The 25,331-nt window shown below is 45.0% G+C and overlaps 1 protein-coding gene across 2 annotated transcripts in view; it reads right to left on the reverse strand.

The window, feature by feature from the left end:
- Positions 1 to 25,331, reverse strand: part of GOS12 (golgi snare 12) — a 70,013-nt gene that overhangs the window by 21,327 nt on the left and 23,355 nt on the right. Inside the window, exons 2-3 of one of the 2 annotated variants that reach the window (XM_087381750.1) lie at positions 19,048 to 19,121; positions 18,754 to 18,956 (exon numbers count right to left, since the gene is read on the reverse strand). In XM_087381750.1, the coding sequence (XP_087237876.1) occupies positions 18,754 to 18,951 (198 nt within the window). In that variant the 5' untranslated portion in view covers positions 18,952 to 18,956; positions 19,048 to 19,121. The remainder of the gene's footprint in view (positions 1 to 18,753; positions 18,957 to 19,047; positions 19,122 to 25,331) is intronic. The other variant, XM_087381749.1, reaches the window with a different exon arrangement.

Genomic DNA, 25,331 nt, shown 5'->3' on the forward strand with positions numbered 1-25,331 from the left:
TTTTCAGTTGAGGTCAACTGAATAGAAGCCGAGGGGATGTCACCACAATGTAAATATCCTAAGTCAAAGTATAGTGACCATTTATTTGATCATAATTAAAGAGTCTTAAATGTGTTAATTATGGTCAAAGAGTTATTTTAATGGTCAAAGGATTGACTACGGTCAAAGATACTTGACTCTAGTCAAGTAAACCTGACTGCAGTCAGAGAGTGTTGACTTCGGTCAACAAGACTTGGCATGCGCCAAGAGGGTTAACCCCGGTTAACCAAGATGTGCCAACTTCGGTTGGAGAGACTTGGCTATAATTAAGGCGCCTTGACCTTTGGTCAAAGCTCTTTAATTATAATCAAGAGTGTTGACTCCGGTCAACCAGAGAATATATATATTTATTTGTATATATATTTGTTTAGATGTGCACATGTGTTCAGTGGGGACGCCCACCGTGACTAGGATTAGTCCACAGTGTGTTATTTGCATGCAAAGCGCTAACAATTAATGGGTGCCATGGTGGTGCGCTTTAATTAATTGTTGCAGGTACTAGGAAGGATTATTTTTCCTAAGCGTAATGGGAGCCTGATAAGCATCTAGGAGGCGGTTCGTGTGACCGAGAGCTTTGAAGACTCCAGAATGGCCCTTAGTGGCATGTAATAGGATTTAGTCTAGATTTTAGACAAGTGGCATGTTGCCAATTTGAATTGAGCTTGAAGCTCTTGTAATAAAGTGGATTTTTCACGTTTTGTATGTAGAGAGAAAGGTTCCAGACAGCGTGCTGAATTTCTGTAACAGATTTTCTCTCATGAATAAAGACCTTCGGGGGGGTCCAGCCCGACGATTTGTCCTGGGCCCTAGTGCATCTTCAGAGAGAGGGAGTGAGGGAGAGCTTTTGAAAGCATAAATTCCGTCGTTTATGAGTGGTAATAGCTGTCCTACACCCACGATCCGGTTTCAACAACCCTTGCTCCCTTCGACAGGACGTACTCTAGGTATAAGATTCAACCTCCCCCGACGCCGACCAAGCCACAAGAGCAGATTTACCATCTCCAGCAAGAAGTGCGAGACCTGAGGTCCCAACTCACCCAAGCCCTAGCTCGTATTGCAGCTTTGGAAGGCCCAGGGAAGCAGGAGATTATTGCAGCAGCCGTACAAACATGTAAAGCTGAGCCCCCAACATCACAGCTGATTTCCACGGTTAGAGAGCTCATCCAGGTGAAAGTGACAGCTGAACCCAAGGTTGACATCCAAACAGAGATCCAAGAACATCACCTTCGGAAAGAGAATGCTATGAAGATTCGAATAGGGGGAATACCCGATTGACAACACGAGGATGACACTTTCGAGGAGGCAATCGACAGAATCAAGGCAGCAGTCCCGGCCATTGATTGGTTAGCAAGCCCAACTGATGACAAGAATGATGATGAAGAGGAGTCTTCCCCAGTTTATTTATCGCCTAGGAATGGACACGTTGTCATCACCTTCAACTCAAAGACACTCAGGAAGAGGATTCTACGACAATCCTATAAGCTGAAGGGGACAAAGATATGGATTGTTGAGGAGCTTACAAGAACCCAACTGAAGAACAAAGCTACCGAGCTTGCTAAGGTTCGGACAGCCAGGGAAGCAGGAAAATGGGCAATATATCGTGACGGTCTTGCAGTGATTAGAGAATTTAAGACAAAATCTAAAGACCCTCAGTCTTAAACTGATGTAATGGCCACTCCATAGCCTAGTACTTAGTTTCTTTTATGTTTTATGTTCTATGTGTTTTGTTTTTTTGGAGGAATCTGATGATACTCCCAGGGAGGTTGCCTATGGCCCTCTCTGTACTGATGTATAAGCAGGTCTCTTTTGTCCCATAGACCTTTTTAGGTCTCCAGTGGACATTAATAAACTTTCTTTCTTTTTATTTTTTTCTCATAGGCCCGCGAGGCCTCTTGCAAACGTTAATATATCTTCTTTCTCTCTTTTTTTTTTTCTCTCTCATGCTCTCACGGATGATCCGGGGAAAACCGTCTATACCACATCACATCATTCAGGCCGAGTTTGGTGCTTCTCCACTCCAGCTAGATGCAGCCTTTCAGACCATCACATATCTACACCGGGTTAGATCATATGGGGACTGCACATCAGGGAGACAGAGGTTGCCATGGTTGGCTCTCGATTCCTCCATGAGGTTGGTAGCAGAGGGAGACGAGCGATGCTGGTATGCACGGACTCACAGATGGTTTGTGAGACTAGGGTTCCACATCGATAGGATACCTTCTTTTCAGTACAATTTAGATGCCCCTCCGGTACTCCCACCCACCATCCCAATTGGACCACACACCAACCAGGTCATTCGAGAGGATCCCCTGCAGCTACACACCTTTAGGACCTGGTTGGAGCCGAGGGAGCTCCCAGTGAAGCTGAGTTTCTACAAAGATTGTCGTACCACATCCAACGAACAAGACTCAATCTGATGACGTCGAACCAAAATGGCCCGAGAGGAGTCAAGTCTCACATAGAATACCTGAGGCCCTGTAAGAGAAAGCCAAGCCACTGAGCCCCATGTCATAAAGAATGGGGAGTGAGCAAAGTGACAGAAAATCCTGGCTACCCCCATCCAAATCATCCTCGCCTGTCTACAATCCCATAAACAATGCTGAATAGTCTCCGAAGCAGAGAGGCAACGAGGGCAAGTAGGGTCGGCTCCGAACCTGGATCTCCAAAGGTTCACTGCAATCCCACCATGGATAGAAAGCCAAAAGAAGAGAGTGATCTTTCTATTCCTGTGGGATTTCCAAAGTCTCCTCCAGAAGCACCTCTGCAGATCCGCAGTGATATCAAATGTCTCCCAATAAGGAACTCTGGAAGGTCTCCAACCTCTACAACTGAGCTGAAATCTCCTGGCATTACTGACCATGTAACGAAAGGAGGGGATGCTCTTCTCTCGATGCCCTGTGTCAACCCACTCCCACTCTCCAGGGTCTCACTGCAAATACCTAATGGGAACTCCCCCGTAGAGCCAAAGCCTCCAAGACCCATCGTAAGCTATGCGCAAGACATCATCAGGATCTGTCTGTAAAACCCATGTGAGTCAATAAGTTGGGATACACTCTCTCTACTATGTCTAGGGCCAAGAGTAGAGAAAAAGTATTTATTGACTTTGCCACCCATCTGAATCCAGAAGGACTCCTGTGCATGAAAGACATACTCTGCTCTCTGATCAAGCAATACCTGTTGATGAGCCCTTGCTGCAGCAAGGCGCTCCTGAATCCAAGCATCTGAAGGCCGTTTCTACTCTTCCCTCTGCAAAGCTGCCAACTGCTGGCGAACACCAATCTCACGTCTGAGAATATTGAAGGATCGCTTAGGAGAGAGAGAGTGCAGGTAGCAAAAGAGTCGATGATAAATGCCTTAGCCGTCACGTCAAAGTTGGATAATCAAAAACAAAGGAGTACAAGGTATAAGTACCTAGACCTAGGACTAAGTGTCCTATGTGGCCTAAAAGACACTAACACTATAAGTGTCTTTATTTATGCCTACAAGGCTCATACCATGGCCTATAGGGCATCACTAGAACCACCAGAGGATGGCCTACAAACCCCCCTCCATGGGATGGGTTGAAGTACTCTGGAAACGCGTCATGTGCACGGATTGGTATCTGACGTGTACTAGGTACACAGGACTAGCTCAAGTTAGCCTGGGGAGGCTTAGAGCTAGGCAGGCTTGATTCTCGGGTTGAGTGGCAAGGGTACGAACTATTTATAGGTCTTCGCTATTTTTGGCGCTCGGGGCCCGAGTCTATAAAAGGGGCCCAGGGGGTTCAGTTCTCAGTGTGCAGTTGGGAGCAAGTTTCGTTCCCAAGTGCCAGGTCTGTTCCTGGATTCAGTCACGGACGCGCACCTGCATCTTAGCGTAGCCCAAGGCCCAGTGGCAGATCCAGGGCTTCACAGCGCCACCTGGTGGTATGGGACACCAGGCTGGTTTGGATCTGATTGGGAGTTCGTGCCAGTAGCTCAGCTCGTGGCTCGGAGGGGACATCTCCTGATTCGGGATCACATCCCGTAGATGTCATGGTTGGGTGGTGAGCAGTCTGCTCAGTTTCTCACGTAGTGTGTGTTTGTTTTGCAGATCAGAGGTTTCAGGAGTGCGGGGATGTGTCAGTTGGTATCAGAGCCAGCTCCTGAGGTAGGAATTTCTGATGCGAGAATTTTTTACGAATTCTTTCTCCAGGTATGCCCTAAAATTAGAAATTTGCTGCTGCAAATTCTCCTTGGTTCCTGGGTTAGCAGGGGTGGGCAGGATGTAGGGAAAAGGTAGGAGAAAGAAGGAGAGAGTTTCAAAATTCCTGAAGAAAGCTGAGAGAAAGGGAAACGTAGAACGGAGAAAGCAGAGAAGAAGGAAAGAGAGGCGAAGTGACTGACGGGGCTGCGGGGGAGGCGGTGATTGGGCGCCATGGCTGGTACGGATTTTCGGCCACGGCAAGGAGAGGCACAGGGAGCTGGAACAGGGTGCGGCCACCCTGCGAGAGGGTTGCTTTTTTCGAAAAAGCACCACCCTCCAAAGCTGGGAGGGTGAGCCTTTTTTGGAAGCAGGGCTTCCTAATTAGGCTGCCCTGTTCCCTATATAGATGGACAAGATTCCAGCCCCAGCCATAGCCTTGCATAGAGCCCTCACTGTCCTACGAAGTGACTGCGCCATCGAGTTGCAGGACAGCCTGCGCCAGGCAGCCCGTACAGCTGCGTCATCAGCCACCGTACGGCCTGCGTCAGCCGCCGTACGGCTTACGTCAGCCATCGTACAGCTTACGTCATCGACCATACGGACTGCGTCAGCATCCGTACAGCTTGCGTCAGCATCCGTACGGATCGCGTCAGCAGCCGTACAGCCACGTCAGCCGTCCGTACGCTGCAGAATTCCGTACGCTGCAGGATTCCGTACGTTGCATCCGGCATCGAGTTCAGCCAGACTCCGGGATTATTGCGCCTCCGGTTCGCCAGTTTTCAGCATCTCCTTCCGTCAGCATCTCTTGGGAGTCGGGACGATTTTCCTCTGCTCCATTCTCCTTTTCGCTTCGATTCAGTCAGTTATTTCTCTCAGTTTATATTCAAATCAGATTTCAGTTATGTCTGATTCTGCAAATCCCGAGTTCACCATGGGAGAGCAGGATTTGGATTACACTCCTGTGGGAGAGGAGGATCAGGGTCTTTATGATGACCTGATTACGAAAAAGGCCTTCAGTGAATTCACCACTGCTCTAGGTGGAAAATTCGAGCAGGTTAATGCGAATCAAACGGGGTTGACACAGCAACTCCAAGGGATTCAAGCAACTCTCACTCTTCTGGCTAGCACTGTGCAGGCACTCACGCATGTGGATGCCATGGCTTCAGTGCTAGGTCCGAACATAACTCCAGACCCTTTTCCGGGAGATCAAAAGTCTCGAACGAAGGAAGTAGTTGACACTTGGTTACACAAGTGGCAGGTACACTTTCAGTTCCACCCATACCCAGATGAGAAGAAAATCCAGCTTGCAGCCGGTTTCATGTCAGGTAAAGTGTTGCCATGGTGGAAGGAACTCCAGCCTAAGCCCGATACATGGACAGATTTCGAAGGGGTCTTCAGGAAGGAGTTCCTGAAGAAGGAGCACGATTATGATATCGTTGGCAAGCTTAAAGCCCTCGATATGTCAAAGCTAAACTTGTCCTTTGAAGTTTATCTTCAAAGATTTCGGGATCTGCAAACCAGGGCCACAAAGATGGATCCAGTGACCTTGTTAGGTTTCTTCGTGGATGGTTTGCCAGATTCATACAAGTTGCAAATAAAGAACAACAAATGCACAACGTTGCAGGAGGCCATGAATTATGCGCGCATTTATGATGATACCATGGCCGGTGCCAAAGCAACTACAATTTCCGACACGAGTGGAAAGAACAAACGCAAGTTCTTTCAGCCTACGACTGGTACTGGGGAGACGAAGTCTACGGACAACGCCTCCAAGAAAAACTTGACTCAAGCAAAGAATGGTAAAGCCCGTTTCCTTCGTACTTTGAGGCTCAAGAAAGAAGGACGTTGCTTCCATTGCGAGGAGCGGGGCCACACCAAGAATGAGTGTCCAAAGCGCAAGAACCAAAAGTTGGTGCTTGGACCGAAGCTCCAGGCGGGTACAAGTACCAAAGCCAAGGGAGCCAACCAAGTCTCGATGACAGGTATTTCTGTAAATGTCATTACCTGCCCACTTTCTTGTAATTGCACTTTCAATACTTCGTTGTTTGGTTCCCATGATCTTTTCCGAGTTTATGGAGAAGTTATGGACCAACAGGTTCACATTCTCTTTGATCCGGGCAGCTCTCACAATTTGTTAATTACAAATTTGTGCAGAAGATGGGGCTGTCCACAGTACCTAGCAATCACACCTATGAGGTGCAACTTCCAGCTGGGAAGCAGTTTTGGGATCGCAAGGTTGAAGCGCTTCCCATCCGGATTCAAGCTTACACAAGGGCTCTCACATGTTATGTTATGCACCTGGAGCATGTAGACTTGTTGATCGGAATAGAGTGGTTTAAAACCCACAATATTCAGATTGGATGGACGGACCATACACTTTCTTTTGTCGATAAGGGCACCCAATTTTGTATTCAGTGTGATAAAATTCCCTCTTCTCAGGGACCTATTATATCTGCGATGCAGCTTCGGAATATATTAAACAATTCTCATTATGATGTCTATCAGTGTGTTTTGATTCCGCTTTCTTCATTTGTTGTCTCTGTAATAACCAAAAATGATTTAAGTGTGTTTGAACACCATGAATTGAGAATGTTGTTAGATAGTTTTAAGGATGTATTCCCTGCTCAACTGCCGCAAGGTTTACCTCCAGAACGGGCAGTAGATCATCGCATAGACTTAGTCCCAGGGGCTCAACCTATCAGTGTACCACCTTATAAGATGAGCCAGGTAGAGGAGGATGAGTTAGCTACCCAGCTACAGGATTACCTGAATATGGGCTATATCCGCCCAAGTAAATCACCTTGGGGTGCACCTGTCCTCCTAAGAAAGAAGAAAGATTCTTCCTGGAGAATGTGTATAGATTATAAACGACTAAATAAAGTGACAATTAAGAATCGATACCCTCTCCCTCGTTCCGATGATTTGATAGACCGTTTGGCCGGAGCGAAGTATTTCACTAAGATTGATTTGCGTACGGTTTATCCCCAAATCCGTATCTATGCTAAACACATAGATAGGACTGCATTCCGAACTAGGTATGGTCATTACGAGTTTCTTGTATTACCTTTTGGTTTGACCAATGCTCCTGCTACTTTTCAGCAGATGATGAACGATTTGTTCAGGGATTTTCTGGGCAAATTTGTTGTAGTGTTCTTAGATGACATCTTGGTATATAGTCGAACGCTTGAGGATCACATAGGACACCTCCGGATTGTCTTAGTTATTCTAAGACAGCATAAGCTCTATGCCAAGATGAGCAAATGTGACTTCTTTATGAAGGAGATCATTTACTTAGGACACAAGATTTCTTCTGAAGGTATTAGCATTGATCTGGATCATATCCAGAAGGTTTTAAAATGGCCTATTCCTCAGACTGTGAAACAACTTCGTTCTTTCCTAGGATTCACGGTATTTCTACGGAAATCTGTGCGTGATTATTCACATATCACGGCACCCTTGACCAACATATTGAAAGGTCGTGGACGCAGGTCTACTCAGCCAATCTCTTGGAATGATGCAATGAACAAGGCTTTTGAAACCTTGAAGTTTTCTATCAAGGAAGCACCCGTTCTTGCATTACCCGATCCTACCCGGCCTTATGCTCTAGAGGCCGATGCGAGTGATTATGCGATTGGGGCAGCTCTATTCCAAGAGGGCAGACCTGTAGCTTTCGAGAGTAAGAAGCTAGACGACACTCAATATCGTTGGCCCACACTCGAGAAGGAACTTTATGCTGTAGTGTATGCTCTTAAGGTTTGGAGACACTACTTGTATGGTTCAAAGTTCCTTGTATTGATTGATCATCAGTCAATTAAGTATGTGTGTGATGGATCAGAATTGAGGGGAAGGAAAGCTAGATGGGCAGAATTAATGCAGGATTTTGATTTTGAAATACGTTATCATAAGGGTTCGTTGAATAGTGTGGCGGATGCCTTAAGTCGAGTTAAGTTTGTAAATGCTCTGTCATTTACGGAAATATCCTCAGACCTATTTCAATCCTTGAGAGGGCTATACGCAACTGATAGTCATTTCAGTTCTTATTGGCAGAGAGTCCAGGATGGGAGCTCCAAGGTTGACCAGGACTCAGGGATTGTGCCACCTACGGTACAGGCGGCGGGAGGTCAGTGGATGTTTAGGAACGGCTTGCTGTTCCGGAATGAAAAGATTTGTGTGCCGGATGTTCTGGACCTTAAATCCAAGATACTCTGGGAGTGTCATGATGCTCCTAGTGCGGCACATCCGAGTATACATAGGACTCTGTCTCTTGTGAAGCATACCTTTTATTGGCCTAAGATGCGTGCATTTATTGAGAACTATGTAGTAGGTTGCCGGGTTTGTCAGGTTACTAAGGCAGAACGCCTTAGAAGCGCGGGCTTATTACAGCCATTACAGATTCCAGGTAATAAATGGGAAAGTATTTCCATGGATTTTATTACTGGTTTGCCTCGAACGCACAAGGGTCATGACTCCATTTGGGTCATAGTCGACCGTTTGACAAAAATGGCTAGATTCTTACCTACTAGAACAACTATTTCAGCTGTTCAGCTGGCTCACGAGTTTGTGGACCACTTGTTTAAGCTGTATGGTTTGCCATCTGACATAGTCAGTGACAGGGACTCAAAGTTTACAAGTAACTTTTGGACACTTGTTTTTGAGAAGTTAGAAACTACTCTAAGTATGAGTTCCTCGGATCATGCACAATCCGATGGCAGTACAGAGAAGGTCAACCAGTTGGTTGAAGACATGCTTCGAGCATATGTATCTAAGAAACAGTCTTCATGGGAAGATTATCCCCATAGATGTCATGGTTGGGTGGTGAGCAGCCTGCTCAGTTTCTCACGTAGTGTGTGTTTGTTTTGCAGATCACAGGTTTCAGGAGTGCGGGGATGTGTCAAAACGTCTCAGAATACCTAGTATTTTCTAGTCATGGTGGCACATGTTCATCCAAAAGGATATAGCCACCTATGAATGTACAAGGGATGTCAGATCATGTAACAAAGGGAACCAAGTGTAAAGCCTCTCAAAAGACTTCGAACTTGGGACGAGGAAGTGCCTTTGTAAACATATTTGCTATGTTGTCCTCTGTGGGAAGATAGGACAACTCTATGTCTCCTGCTAACAACCGCTCCCGAACATAATGATAGTGAACTTCAATATGCTTGGTACGCGCATGAAACACTAGGTTACGCGCAATGGCCAAAGCACTCTACTGTCAGTGTAGACAATAGTGGAGGATGTCTGGCGAATACCAAGATCTGTGAGTAACTGTCGAAGCCAAACACACTCTACTGTAGCGGTGAAAGCTGCCCTGTTACTCAGCCTCACAGCTAGATGTGGCAACTGTTGGTTGCTTCGTGCTGAGCCAAGAGATACATGAATTGCCAAGCAAAAAACAATTGCCAGTATGTGACACTCTAGTTTCGGAACATCCTGCCCAGTCACTATCCGTGTAAGCATGCATGGTAAGTGAACCCTGATCACCATAGAAGAGGGCTAAATTCTGAGTGCCTCTGAGATATTTGAAGACTCTCTTCACTGCCTGCCAATGCTGTGAACTGGGCATGTGCATGGATCTGGTGAGCTGAGATACTGCACACTGTAAGTCAAGTCTGGTGTGACATAAATAAATAAGGCGTCCGACAGCCTGCTGATAGAGAGTGATATCACATGGTGGGCTCCCATCATGAGCTGAGAATTTGAAGCCAGGGTCCACTGGAGTAGAGATTGGCTTGCAATCCTCAAAATGAAAACGATCGAGGAGCTGTCCAATATACTTGGACTGAGACATTATGATACCCCCCTCAACATGAGCAAACTGAATGCCCAAATAATAATGGAGCTGTCCCATGTCTGACATGTCAAAAATCTGCTGCAAATCAGCCTTGAAAGCTGCAATTTGCTGAGTATCTAGGCCCGTGATGAGCATATCATCCACATATAAAATCAGCACTAAAAAATCAGATCCACTCCCGTGGACATAAAGAATGGGTTCTGAGGGACTATTCTGAAAACCAAGGGATAGTAAGTGTGCATGAATTTCGGCATACCATGCCCTGGGTGCCTGCTTCAAACCATAAAGGGCTTTTCTAAGCCGCCATACCTTATTTTCAGAATTAACAACCTCAAAGCTAGGAGGTTGTGTGACATAGACTTCTTCCTGCAGATCCCCATGAAGAAAAGCAGTCTTGATGTCAAGTTGGTGCACTTGCCAATGATGATGGGCTGCAATGGCAACGACACATCTAATGGTAGTAATCCTGGATGTGGGAGCAAATGTCTCCTCAAAGTCAATGCCTTGTTGTTGGGCATACCCTTTTGCAACAAGACGGGCTTTGTATCGATCTATGCTACCATCAGATTTCCTTTTTAATTTGTAGACCCACCTGGTTCCAATGGCATGCTTGCCTAGAGGGAGATCTACTAATTTCCATGTGTCATTTTTAGCAATGGAATGTAACTCAGCTCTCATTGCATCCATCCACTCTTTGCTGTCAAAAGCATCTTTATGGCACAAAGGCTCATCATTGCAAGCTGTAGCAAGGAGTGCAAACTCAAGAAAGTGACAATGCTATCTATTCCCTGATCTTGTCGGAGCAACAAAAGGCTGATCTTGTTTGCTGTCCCTCAATGTATCAAGAAGCCATCTGGGAACTTGCCTTTGCTGTCTATTGACAGCACTTTCTTCAATGACTGCATCATGAATAGTGGGATCATTTTGTGCCGGAAGAGAAACCTGCAAATCAGCATGAGGTAGTGGCTGATTATTGCTTGGTGAAGGGCCTGCAGGAGGCTCATGTTGCTGGTCAAAGTCCTCTTCTGAGGATGGCAGAGGTAACCAAGATTCAAAGGCATCAAACATGTCAACCTCTGGCTTAGCTTTGCAGTCCACAAGAGGAGAAGCTGAATGTTCAGCAAAGATTACATCTCTACTGACAATAATCTTCCCAGTATTTGGTTGGTATAACCAATACCCTCTGCTCTCCTGGCTGTAACCAATAAATATGCATTTGATTGCCTTGTCATCAAGCTTATGTCTCAGCTGAGATGGTACATGAACATATGCAAGAGACCCAAAAACTCTCATGTGTGAAAGTGAAGGCTTCCTGCCTTTCCATGCTTCATAAGGTGTAATAGTCTGCAATGCCCGTGTAGGTGATCTATTCAGCACATAGTTGGCACACATCACTGCATCAAGCCAAAATTTATTGGGCAAAGACTTGGCCTTAAGCATGCATCTAGCCATCTCCATTGTGGACCTGTTTTTCCTTTCAGAAACAGGATTCTGCTGAGGAGTGTAAGGAGTAGTACATGAGTGAATAATGCCCCGTGAAGACAGAAAGGCATCAAACTCCTTTCACATATACTCTCCCCCCCTATCTGTGTTGAGGGTGACAAGCTTGCATCCTGATTCATTCTCAACCATATTCAGCCATCTCTAAAAGCATAAGAAAACTTCATATTTGGCTTTTAAAGGATATATCCAGCAATATCTTGTGAAATCATCAATGAGAGTCATGAAATACTTGTACCCCCCAATGGCATTCATTGGGCCACAGACATCACTGTGCACTAGCTGCAATTTCCTTTGTGAGAGTTTTAGACAATTCTTTTGAAAAGGAAATTGATGCATCTTACCCAAAAGACAACCCTCACACACATGTTTGGAAACTGTGTGAGTTTGAGGTACATCATTTGCCATCTGCTGTGAATGTAGCTTTGCAAGAGCTCTATAATTGAGATGGCCCATTCTCTCATGCCAAAGATGAGTTTCAGCAAGCTGTGAATCTGAAATAACCAATGCTTCAATAGAAAGTGCAGCTGAGTGATGATCAAGGTGATAAAGCCCCTTTTGCAAAGTGCCAGTGAGAACTATGGCATTGTTATCACGAAGATCATAAACTAGGCATCTGTAGCCATCAAAAATAACTCTGAAACCTGAAGTGGCAATTAACTCTGAAACCTGAAGTGGCAATTGCTGAAATTGAAATCAAGTTGACTTCAATTCCAGGCACAAAAAGAACATTTGTCAGAGTAACACGATGGCTTGAAATGGATGTGAGCTGCACATCTCCAACTCCTTTTACAGCATAAGCATTATTAGCACATGTAACAGTCCCCCCTCGAGGTGCATCAGCTAAAGAATGAAACAACTGTCTGCAAGATGTGACATGCTTGGAAGCACCACTATTGAAGTACCAGGACTGAGCATCATTAGCAGTAAAGAATGCATCAGCTTTGGAGGGATCAAATGAGCAATGGCAGCCCATGCCCAATCATCCTGAAGAGCATGTGCATGTGAAGCATCTTCTAGCTCATGGGATTCAATAGCATGTGAGGCATTAATTGTCAATCCTGCTTTCTTTTTCTACGAAGCAATGCGCTTCCTACATTCTGAAATGTCATGTCCAGGCTTGCGACAATAGTTGCATCTTTTCTTCTTTGACTTATCTACTGTATTTTTAGATGCATGGGAGGAATTGCAGCTGCTATGCGCAGATTTTGGCTTGCCCATAGGCTTGGAAGCCTTGCCTCTTCCTGTCTGCTATGAAGCAAATGCATGATCAGGAATAATGGCTTGTCTATTAGCTCTACTTTGCTTTTCCTGCAAAAGCAAAGTAGCTAGCTGATCAAAAGAATAGTGGTCTGGATTACTCATGGCCACTAATTTAAGGGTTGTAGCAAACCCTTGATATGTATCTGGCAGTCCATTCAATGTGGTACTGACAAGCTTTGAATTTGGCACCACCTCATCAATGTTGGCAAGCTGTTCCATGAGGTCCTTGACCTTTGTCAGGTATGCATCCATAGAGTCACCTTCATTCATACTGACTTCCTGTAATTGCCTTCTCAAATATGCAACACGAGCTTCATTGCGAATCTGATAGAGAGAAGCCAATTTATCCCAAGCATCCTTTGCTGTCCTGCAAGACCGGATGTGTGGAATAATGATTCTCTTGCATGATAAAGCAATACATGAATGTGCATTTGCATCTCTTGCATCCCATCTTGACTGTTCTTGAGTTGGAAGAGCAGCAACAGGAGTGCTAGAGGAAGAGGCATCAGCAGGAGTACCCCCTGCAGAAGGACCAGCAGTAGAGGCAACCACTGTAGCATTGGTTGGCCTCAGATCAGCCCCAAAAACAATATTCCATACACTATAAGTGTCTTTATTTATGCCTACAAGGCTCATACCACGGCCTATAGGGCATCACTAGAACCACCACAAATGGCCTACAAATATCTCGTCTCCTGATACGAGCAACTGAGAGGTAGAAGTCGCTAATACCAGAAAGGGCAGCAGCTACCTCTGATGGCAATGGCTGCCCACCCTGGACATGAGAAACCCATATCTGCAGGGCTGCCTCTGTAAGATCCTCCTCTGTGTACAAGGCATCTGGAATCCTGATGCTGACAGATCGGCCCCTCAAGTGAAGCTCTGAGATAGCCAGCACAACAGGAAAGTGGTCTGAAGTGGAAATCCCAGCAGCAATGCATACCGATCCACCTCTGTCAAGTGCCCAATCATCTACATAGAATCTGTCAATACGTGCATGTATAGGCATATGTTGCCTCCTGTTCGACCAAGAGAACGGGAGGGACTGTGGCTGAATAAGAAAGGCATCGTCCAACCAAGTATCTCTGCCACAGTAGTGAAAAAGGAAGGCATCCCAAGCTGCTCTCTCCAAAGAGTGAAGTCCTCCTTCTCTACCCCCTTTTTTGTCTGACGGTAACTCAACCATGTTAAAGTCACCTCCAATCATCCAGGAATCCGCAATGGGGGCCCAGGAGAGCAAATCCTTCCACATAACGACACGTTCCCCTCTAATGTTTGAGGCATACAGGTTAAGGAAACCAACCTTACACCCTCCAATCAAGAGAGTAATCCACTGAGCTCTAGAGGGAATAATGACTCCATGTCCAACAACCAAGGGGAGAACCGACTGCGAAACTGAAATAGAAGTGCCCCCCCTGGTGCCCAAGGCAGGTGACCAAAAAGTATGACCAGAAAGCAGTTTGCCAGACTTAGAGCAATCACTGGCATCCAACTTGTCTTCCTGGATAAAAAGGATATCAAATAGCACCTCCAGTGACACCTAGATGAAGCTGATTCCGGATCAGCTGCCTACGGCGACGGTGCGAAACTCCACCTAGGCCCTGTATGTTCCAGCTGACTATCCTCATCGACAGGAGGATGCTGGATGGAAAGGCTTACCCGACCTAGTAGAGGAGACCAGCTTCCCCTAGGCCAAAACACTCCTACTGAGGGCAGGAAACTCAACAGGTGAAAGGATCCCTACACCTGCTGAGGGGGAGGCCCTGTCAAAAGGAATCCTAATGACCGGGACCCCTAAGGTGGAGGGCACAAACTCCTCATCATCCATGAAAGTCGTCGAATCAGCCAGTGTCGAAAAAGAGTTCATGAGAAGCAAGTCTGGCCAAGGAGTGCGAAGAAGACCTGCACTCCTGAAGGAAGGAGGAGAAGGACCTGCCAGGCCTCTATCAGCAGATCTGGAGCTGGGAGCTGAGGAGGCCTGTGGCTGGGCTGAAGAAGGATCTGTAGTCCTCATCTGTGCAAACACTCCCTCAGCTGTGGCATGAACAGTCTGAGGGGGAGAAGTATCGGTAGCCCCCTCGTGATCAGAAATGAAAATGACTGGGGCTGGTGCATCTGAAGTCCCCTCTTGATGTGGAACTGTAGTATCTGGGGCTGCAACAGCGTCCACCTCTGGAGTCTGGATGGCATCTGTCTGAACCGGATCAAGGATCTCCTCCTGAAGTAAAGGAGCCACTCTGACCGATCTCCAACGTGGTACTGGGACGTCGATGTAGAGGCAGATGTGCGTGAAGGAAGTGGTTTTGTCGGCGAGGCTCAAATGTGAGTGTAACTTGCGCCGAAATGTGCGCGTGATGTGATGAGCGCGTAGAGCACAAAAAAACGAGCAACTTTCCTTTTTGGAGCGCCCTCAAATTCTTCCTAGATCAAGAGATATGACTTGATCTAGGTGGAGGGGCAAAAGGAGTCATGTTCCTTCTTTGTCAACTTGGTAAGGTACTGGCAAACATGAGATAAGTATCATAGGAATCGGTTGTGCCATTTCACTTGGCCCACAAACCTTTGCAATTCCTTGACATTCTGGGAAACCATAGCCTTTCCGATGGCTTCTACCTTTTGATGGCAAGGATATCTCCAAGTGAAAAGAGTATGCTGAGGTAAGAGGATTACCTCTGGAGAGGCTAGAGCTCATATGGAGGTCGTCATGCAATTGTCCCCATGCTTTTAACAACCTTCGGGAGTCCATGTGCTTCTTGGTATCTCCATGAATTTCATGAATAGCATGAATTTCGACTAGAGGTTTGGAAGTGTTGGGCTTAGACTCAGAAGTCTTTGGGATCTTTAAGCAATTCTTATATTTGATCAATCTCCCACATTCGAAACATTTGTTTTCTTTTCTAAATTGTTCCCTTAACTGTCTAGGCCTGAAAGGGATAAAATTTCTGCAAAACTGTGGTGGATTTCAAGCAGGATATATCAACACTTAATGGTCTAGCTATTCGAACGGATTCTTCTTGAAAAGTTCCAAGAGAGAGGAATGGCCTGGGTTGAATCGTCAAAAAAAGAGAGGGGTAAAGAGTAAATGGTGACTAATCAGGAGGAGAATAAAGGTGAAAAGGGGGCAACTAAAGCAGTAGAGCATTGGCCAGCGTGCAGCCTGGAGACAGCAGTGTGAACAGGATCCTACCTATCAAAGAGATGTCAATTTGCAGGGAAAGGCTTGGAAGGCTGGCAAAACACATGAGAGCGAGCAGCTATCCCCAACAGGACCATAGTCTTCAGCGTGGGAGTTTGTGAATGAGAGAATGAGGGACCTGGCGGTCCTTTTGTAGCAAAGGAGGGAGGTAAGCTGGAGAGAGGAACATCCACTTCTAGAGGAAAATTTAAGGTGCAACCGAGCTCTGATGCACCACCCGAGCTATGAGTAGCTCCAATGCTTCTTCAACTCCTTTGGGAAAGTCTGTTAGAGCAAAAATCCTTGGGCAGTTCATTTATTGATCATTGGCTAAAAATAGCAAGTCAAAAGACGAATGCCTATCAATCATCTGAGACTCTATTTTCTTTAAGGGCTTCTTGATGGTGCCTTCTTCTCATTGAATTTGAATCTGGCCACCTTCCTTGGGCACCCCTGGATGTTTTCTGCCCAAGGTGTATCGTGGATCAAGTCTTTATCACTCTGTTGGAGAAAAGTGCATATTGCATCAAATCTGATCTAATTAAAAATTATTACAAATCAAACCTATAAAAATGAGTCAGTTTGCCCCGATCCTCTAAAAATAAACGTTAACACACACGGTGCACATCAACACATCATTGAATGTGCAAAACTATGCATAGTCTTGGTAAGGTTGACCTAAGTGGGCCTATTAACCTCGAGCCTTGTGTTGTTTTGATACACCAATTGGAGGATTCTAGAACACATCTCCTAACCCTTACCCGATTTGGATGCACTAAGTTACGCTTTCTACCAACCCCTATGTTGTTAGAATAGATCATTGACACATCTTGGAGACCTCAAATGATGGAGGAGGTTCAATGGACCTGATTAGGGTAGGTACATACCTAACACGGGTTGGTGCACGCCTTGGAGCGATGCACAGGCCTCGAATAGTGCACAAGACACCATCGTCATGATTTAAAAGGAGGCATATGTGTGTAGGGTGCATCTCTTCCCTAGAATCATACGTGAAATCATTGTGATCGCTCAGCTCTCTGAGGTTTACCCTTCAAATGGCCCTTGCGTACAGTGTTGCTGGTCCGATTAGGGAATCAAAGAGGAGTGACTTTGTATTGACATGCTAAAAATCTAGGAGCATGTCCAAACTCATCCTCTAAAATACAACACAATCTCATGACACTAGCATAGTTATGCTGGACCATGTTCCACAGGCTATTTTGCCCCGAAACGTTTCAGCAGAAACATTTCTGGACAGAAACGGCGCTTTTGTCCAAAACGTTTCCCCCCCCCCCCCCCCCCCCCCGAAACGGCTCTGAAATGTTTCAGAAGGGGCCGGAAGCGTTTCAGCCCTCCTGAAACAGGCCGTTTCAGACTGGCAGTGTTTCAAGCTTCAACTTTTTTCATTTTAAATAATAGTATGTACTATGCAGTATGTTTACGTTACAGGTAGGCTATAGCATTCTCAATGTGTGTGCGCTCATTGTGCTGAATGTAATCTCAACCCCCCACCCCCTTGATGATGTGGCGTGTTCCCATTTCGGCCCTCCCAGAAATCCTGAAAACATTTCCGTTACCGTTTTTGTTTCCATTTCCCATTTCCCCATTTCAGTTTCCCCTAACTATGCATGAGAGTTGCCCATACGGTTGAAAACCATAAACTCCATCACGGATAGCAGGGACTGGCTACTATGACACCCCCACAAACCATAGTATAAACATATGCTCTCCACACCCACACATAATTGTATTGACATGCTGAACTCTCTCCAATCTAACTATTAAGGCATATGCCCTCTGGTTGCTTTCATGCCAAACGTGGATTCTGTAAAGATGCATATATGATGTGACAATCACAACAAGTGCTCCTCCCAACTTGAAACAGTCGTGCTGGAAGTGGGCATTGATGGTCATGGCCTTGTTTTCATGAAATGCCTGTAAAGCTCCATTTGTCTCGGCAAGCCCAATGTTGAACCCTGACTCCCCCCAAGTGTCAACAAAAGAGGCCAGCTCATCTATGTACAGTCCAAAGAGGGTGGGGAATACAGAGCACCTCTGCTTCACACATATGTGCTACTGAATTCTTCCAGCATCCCTTGTGTAATGTGTACTCTATATTAAACCATAATTGCCAAAATCACATCATCTACAATGCTAAGAGCCCGGGGGTGTGAGATGAGACAAGCATGTGGTACTCAATCTAAGGCCTTCCAGAAATCGACCACAATAGTATACTCTCTCTTCCCGTGCCCATGAGAGCTCTAAGAGTGTGAGTGTGCTCCGAGGGTGGAATGGTCCTGTCTAAAGCTTGCTTCGCCTGCTGCCCTCAAACCTGCCTACTCTACATGCTCACTGATGTGCATCTCGAGTGCTAATCCATACACCTTGGCCATTAGATGGCCTACCATGATGGTCAGCAAGCAATGTCCATAGGGTCTCATATTTTATGGATAGTAATGATGATATTAGTGGTCCAGGCTATGGAGAAGCATGTACATGAACACCGCATAAATGAGATTGTCAACGATCGATCCACTGAGCCAAGATGTCTCCTTATATTGACATTCTACAATTTTTTTATGGAAGTATTAAAACAATCCTTTCATAGAGCTCATTATATATGCAGGTTGCAACAATTTGTTAGGCAAATCTATCTCTGGCAGTAATAATGATTGGGTTAGTACAATTTAGAAACTCCAAGAAATTCATATAGAGTTTAATATAACTCAAAGATGCAAAGAAATGCATCTTTAAAAGATGCTGACAATATATACAACCATGATCTAATGGCATTCATGCAATAGAGAAAATAGATTAGGACCTGGGTAAACTCATGAAGAATATCCCTATGCCTTGCAAGCTTTTGTGTTACTGAAGTGGTTGGAGTGGCAGCTGCTGCACAACGACTCATGGCATCATTTACATCTAGCAATTTCTCCAGCAGAGACTCTATCTCCATTTCCATGGACTTCCAAGAACCATCCCCACCCAGAACATCAGGTGCAGACCCAGTTTCCATGTATCCTGATACAATTGCACAAAAATCAGTTGTTTAAGAAAGCATCATGTTGACACATTCAACATAAAGGGACCTTTCATAGATTCAAGGGTCCACCTGAAAGCCAATGTGACTCGCATATTGCAACTCACTGGTTTGACGCAAGATAACGTAGAAAACAAGTAACTTTTCTACACAAACCACATGCAGATATGTTTGTTAGGGAATTAGATCAATTCATTTCAAATCTACAACTTTTATGAGGTTTGTCTTCCAAAACTTGGATAATGGGGCAAAGGGCACATCAATATGTACATAGGGCTCGAGGGCAGAAACAAGTATGAAAGGAAAATTCAGCATCAAAGTCGTGAAGCAAACCAAGCTCCCTACCAAGATATATACTTATCCGTATGAAGAATATCCTATATCGTCTAGCATCACAAGGGAAAAGCAGGAGGACCTTCTTTGCTATCTCCTGATGAAGAATGGCTTGCCAACTTGAATAACATGAATTGGGTTTTGCAAATAGCTAAAAGACACCATGGAAATTTCACATTTCATGGAAATTTCAGCATTAAAGTAAGCAACCCTCCTCAGCATCGCGCACATTCAGTTGTAACGAAACAGAAGACTGTCTTATCTTTGCAAAACAGGTCTACCAGATTATAAAAAGTATCATAACCAAAGGCCTTGATATCTGTTCAGAATTGAAAAAGAAAACACAGCAGAATGTCTCAGGACAGGCTTTAAGATGGCAGAGTTGTCTGATGAAGGACCTTATGATACTTGCTGTCATCTGCCCAAAACAACAGCCTCACCAGACTCGTGATAGCAGAACCTTCTGCAAAACGATGATACACCAAGAATCCAGCAACAAAAACCTCACCACATGAAATTATGGATGAGCCTTTGTGACCTTTAAAACAAGTGTCTGGCATATAACTTCATTGTCAATACTTTCAGAACACAGCTTGTGAGCTAGGGAAGATAGAACATTGACAAGCCTCCCTGAGTTGAGCAACTGAGGGGAAGGACATGCTACATAACTTTTTTAGCATTAGAGCATCTTATAGAACATACTCTGATAAATGTTACAAACTTATGAGTACCACAATAAAGGGTTGCCCACACTAGCAATTTTAATAAGGGATTGCTCATAATCACGTGGGCCCTGCTCCCAATCTGAGCTAGAAGAACTTGTGCCTACATCTATGACAATCCATAGCGTAAAAGCATGCTAATAATAATAAGCCTTCAAGACATAAAACATATATACCTAGATGAATCCAGGAACATTCCCAAACTCATCCTCTAAAAACACAACATAGTGCAGTTTCAATCTCACGATAGTCACTCATAAGATTGAAAACCATAAACTCCATCATGCATGAATGGACTAGCTACTATGACACTGACGTCATCAGCGCCCAACAGTGGGTGTAGACCATAGTATAAAAGTATGCTCTCACACATACAAATCCACACACCCACATATACTTGAGCATCCATTTATACAAAGTCTTCGTATTGAGTTTCTGTCGGCACTCCGGAGGTGAAGGGCAAACTCAGCCATGACGAAGGCTAGCACTAAAGGAGAAGGCTAATCAAAAAGTAGTCCAAATCTCTTCATTCAAGCTACAGCTGCTTGTGAAGTCTAAACGATTTCAATTTAGTCCCTCCCAAACGAGCATCTAAATCTAAATCTAGCTGATAGGGCAACGCACCATTTAAGATAGAAAGAATTATCGCAATACCAGCAAGCCACAACCTGGACGAAAACTTCACAAGGTGAAATTTGCATGTCCGCAAATACGGCAGAAGCATATACCTAGATGAATCCAGGAGCATTCCCAAACTCATCCTCTAAAAACACAACATAGTGCAGTTTCAATCTCACGATAGTCACTCATAAGATTGAAAACCATAAACTCCATCACGCATAGCAGGGACTAGCTACTATGACATCCCCATTGACGTCATCAGCGCCCAACAGTGGGTCTAGACCATAGTATAAAAGTATGCTCTCACACATACAAATCCACACACCCACACATACTTGAGCATCCATTTATACAAAGTCTTTGTACTGAGTTTCTGTCGGCACTCCGGAGGTGAAGGGCAAACTCAGCCATGACGAAGGCTAGCACTAAAGGAGAAGGCTATTCAAAAAGTAGTCCAAATCTCTTCATTCAAGCTACAGCTTCTTGTGAAGTCTAAACGATTTCAAAACATATATGGACATTAATTGCGTGGGGCACCGCCGAAGCCCTATGAACTTTGTTAGATCTTGTGTGCTATGTGGAAGGTTATTCTGGATCAGACTAGTAAAATGACCATATACAGCCTTTCCTCGCTGTAATATTTTCTTAATTGGTGAGAATATTCATGCATGCACATTTGTATAAAGAACTGAATACTAAGGAACAATTTTCATCAACTGTACTACAAAACATATCCCCCTTCTCCCAACATGCACATTTGCGTAAAGAATTGAATATTAAGGAACAAATTTCGTGAACTTTATGCTGTTTATGTTGACACCTACTTTGCTAGAAGAGTATATTAGAAAACAGAGATGGACGTTGCTTGCTGTAACCAACACTCCTGCAGCAGAAGAATATGCCTAGAAATCACACACTGTGTAAATCAGATCTCACTCCAATAGACTTGTCCACCCAAGTCTTGACATCAACCACATATACAAATTAGGGCATGCTCATGAAATAGAATAGGGAGAACATATAATATAGATTGCACAAAATAGGCAAACCCTGTTACAAACTTTGGTGCTCAAACATTACCGCCTGTGTGCTGCCTAGATGTGGACATAGGCTGCCTTCTACCTCCACAAAGCACCTCTGATCTTTGTCAACCTGTGCGCTCCAATGGAGCTTCAGAAAGGTGGAAAGATCCTGCTCCAGCACCTCTCCTTGCTGCTCTTCTTCTTGCTGAATATCTGCTGCAGAGAGTATTCTCCTGAAGCATCCCTAGCCTCCCTGCTGCTCGATGATCCACGGACCTCCAACAGTGGGGCCGTTTTATAGGGCAGATGCCCTACTGGTCTGCCCAACCAGAACCATCAAAGTTGATTTCTGCAAGCCTGACCTGAGATTTCCTTCCAAAGGTTCTCACCTCCAAGCTCCACGCACTTGTGCATCTCCCTCGGGGATCTAATACTATGCCAGAAAACTGAGAAGGAGGTTGCTTGCTGTAGCCAAGACTCCCACCAGAAGAATATGCCCAGGAACCACACTACTCACATATCAAATCTCATTCCAATAAACTTGTGCACACAAGTACTCTTGATAACAGCAGATACAAATATAGAGCATACTCATGCAGTGGAATAGCCAAAACATATAATATAGATTGCACAAAATAGGCAAACACTGCTACAAACTATTGCACTCAAACTACCACCACCATCTAGCATCCTGTGTGCTGCCTGGATACAGACTGTTGGCACTCCTGTAGGCTGCCTTCTGACTCCACACAGCGCCTCTGATCTTGATCAACCTGCATGCTCGGATGGAGCTTCAGTGGGCTGTTCCTGTTGAAAATCTGCTGCTGTAGAGAGTGTTCTCCTGGCCTCCCAGCTGATCTGGATGCAGCCCAAACCTCCTCAGACACAAGATGATCCGTGAACCCCAACAATGAGTCCTTTTTTATAAGGCAAATTCCCTCCTGATCTGGTCAACCAGATCGACAGACTGGCCGACCAGTCTGTGCAGATACCCGACCAAGGCAAGCCTACTGCCAAGTGGTCTTCCATGTGGCAGGTGCCTACTGGCTCCTTCACCTTCTGTACTGCTTGCAGACTGCTCCTGTTGCTGTCTGCGGTCTGCCAACATGTTCTACTACTGCTGACTACCCAGACTGGGCCTTACCTGAGCCAGCAGACTGCCAACTCATTCTGCTCCCTGTCCCCCATCAGACGACTTTTCCTGGGCCTGCAAATAGCCCCTGAGCAGCAACAAAGCTGCTGCTACTGCTGCTGCATATGCTGCAGCCATCTGTGCCTGTTCCAGGGCCTGTGTAACAGATTCGTCCGTGCCTATATGGCAGACTTCATATGTATTCAGATCTGCCCACGTGGCAGCCTTTCTACCTGCCCACATGGCCTCTCTCTGAACCCTAGCATGCTGCTCATACACCTCCCCCATGTACTCATTTGGGGGCTCAGAGGTGGGGAGATGACCCCTAGATTTCCAACAGAGTAATAATTTACAAAACTTTGGCAAAGTATGAAAGGTATTCCACAGATTCTAAAATAGCTTTCCCAACCCCCCCAACAAAACCACACAAAAAAAAGGTTTGGAAATAAGGGTGTGTGTTTGTGCGTACCCACGTGCAGCCGCGTGCGCACACGTGCACATTGAATTAATTAAATCAAAGGTTTCACTTGAAAAATGTGTGTGTGCGCGCGTGTGAGAGGGGGTTTTGGGGGGGGGGGGGGGGGGAGGGGGGGGAGAGAGAGAGAGAGAGCTGAAATCCTTATGTCAACCAGGTCATACGCTAAATAAAATGCATCTATTGCTTCTTTTACTTTATCTTGTACACACGCTTCTGCTGATCCCAAAGAGGACTCGATTGGGAAAGGATCCAATTAACAGATCAGTCCCAAGTGGCAATCATTGGGTTCCCCAAGTGGCTATCATTGGGTTCAAGGGTGAGTTTAAAAAGAACTCCATTTTGAGAAGAGGCTAGGTACGGGCACTCTAGGAGGGTTTTCATGTTACTTGACAAGGGAGCACTAGTGCTCACGGCTAGGTGGTGAATCTGAGGAGAGCCCTTGAGGTTTCAAAAAATTCTTGCTAGGCCCTTGAGAAGGCTTAATTTAAACGTTGTAGAGCGCTTTGAAAGAGTTGTGGCCAACCATCATGTACAAAGCATAACGCAGCACACAATCAATAGTAGAGTTGACCAAGAATAGCAGTAGCGGGTGCAATATGCATAGGAGCCCAGAATAGTGGGCTAACGGCTCCAGACCAAAAAGAGTTCAAAGTAGAAAAACTTTTGGCTCAATGAATCAAAAGTGATGACACATCAAGGCTAATCAAGGTTTTCAAAACTCCTTAGAAAGCCCACATGTGGAGATAGATATAGCCCACAATACGCAACCCAACAAGATGCATCAGAGCGCACACCAATACGAGTAGAAAGTGCTTGTAGTCACATGCTGTAGGAATAAATGGTATTGTGTCAACTTTTCAAATCAGCTATTAAGCGAGCAGGAAGGAGTAGAATGTGTAATTGCAGCAAAGGTCAGGGATAGCCACATAGCAAAGGCCTTAGTTAAGAGCCTTTATTAAAAGGTCACCATTCAGCGCAAAATCCATGCAAGGCAAGCACTAAACACAGTCACATCCCTGGGCATCAAGTTATCAACCATGTGGAGCCCACAATAGAATAGTAGAAAGTACCACAGCCTTGTAGTATCGTGTGGCAAGGCACAAATGAGTGATGAAGAGGCAAATGAGGCAAATTGCAATAGCAAAAATGCAACAAGTAATACGGCGCACACAACAAGCGGCAGCAGTCAAGGACCAAAGAAGAGTGAAATGTGTGCGTATGCAACATGTGCCAAACAAATGATCCATCTCCTCTCACTAAATATTATTGTGCACACAGCTGCGCATAACATATCCACAAGGACAACAGCAGCTCAGCAAAACGTGCCACATGGTGACCACGGGCATTTGTCATCTCCTCCTCCTACCCACACTCCATCCTTGAATTGGTACAAAGCGTAAGCCTCTATCTCATTTGTACTAAAACTTCTCTCTACCTGAGTAAGGAGGGACTTTGTCCAAGCAACAGGGTATCTATTGATCCACCTCTCTCACACAATACAGATTAACATGGGTCAGCTCTTGACGTCGTCCCACAGATTCCAAATCCAGAGACCCCCCACTTACTATGAGATTCGAGAGAGATATCACTATCTTTCCACTTACGGGTACACAGACGGAGAGACACATTTTCATTGGTATCCTTATGACATCTATATGCCTGCTAGATAATGTAACTTAATAGATCACTTGTACTCTGAAAACACCTAAATGGGTTGTTGAAACTCCTTTATCCGAATTGGTATCGAAGAATTTTCACCTAAATGGATCTTATGTTGGCTTACGGTACCCCAAGATATATTTTGGATGGTATTGGACAAAATTAAGGTTTTCGGGACCAATTGTTCTAGGGTCCACTACCTCTGGATTCACTTGTTCCAGGCAGTGCTACCAAATACATTTCACGAAACGCATTTCGCACGTTTTGTTTAGAAAAGTTTCAAGATTTGATTGGAGTTTCACCTAGAAAAGTCCTTAGTTATACATTAAAAATACATAATATACAAAGTATATAGCACATAATTATTGTATAAAGTCTATCATATATGG

This window comes from Dipteris shenzhenensis, chromosome 11, assembly GCF_047967505.1.
Source record: "Dipteris shenzhenensis isolate YYH24624 ecotype China chromosome 11, Dip_SZ_1.0, whole genome shotgun sequence".
In the NCBI taxonomy this organism is placed as follows: Eukaryota; Viridiplantae; Streptophyta; class Polypodiopsida; order Gleicheniales; family Dipteridaceae; genus Dipteris; species Dipteris shenzhenensis.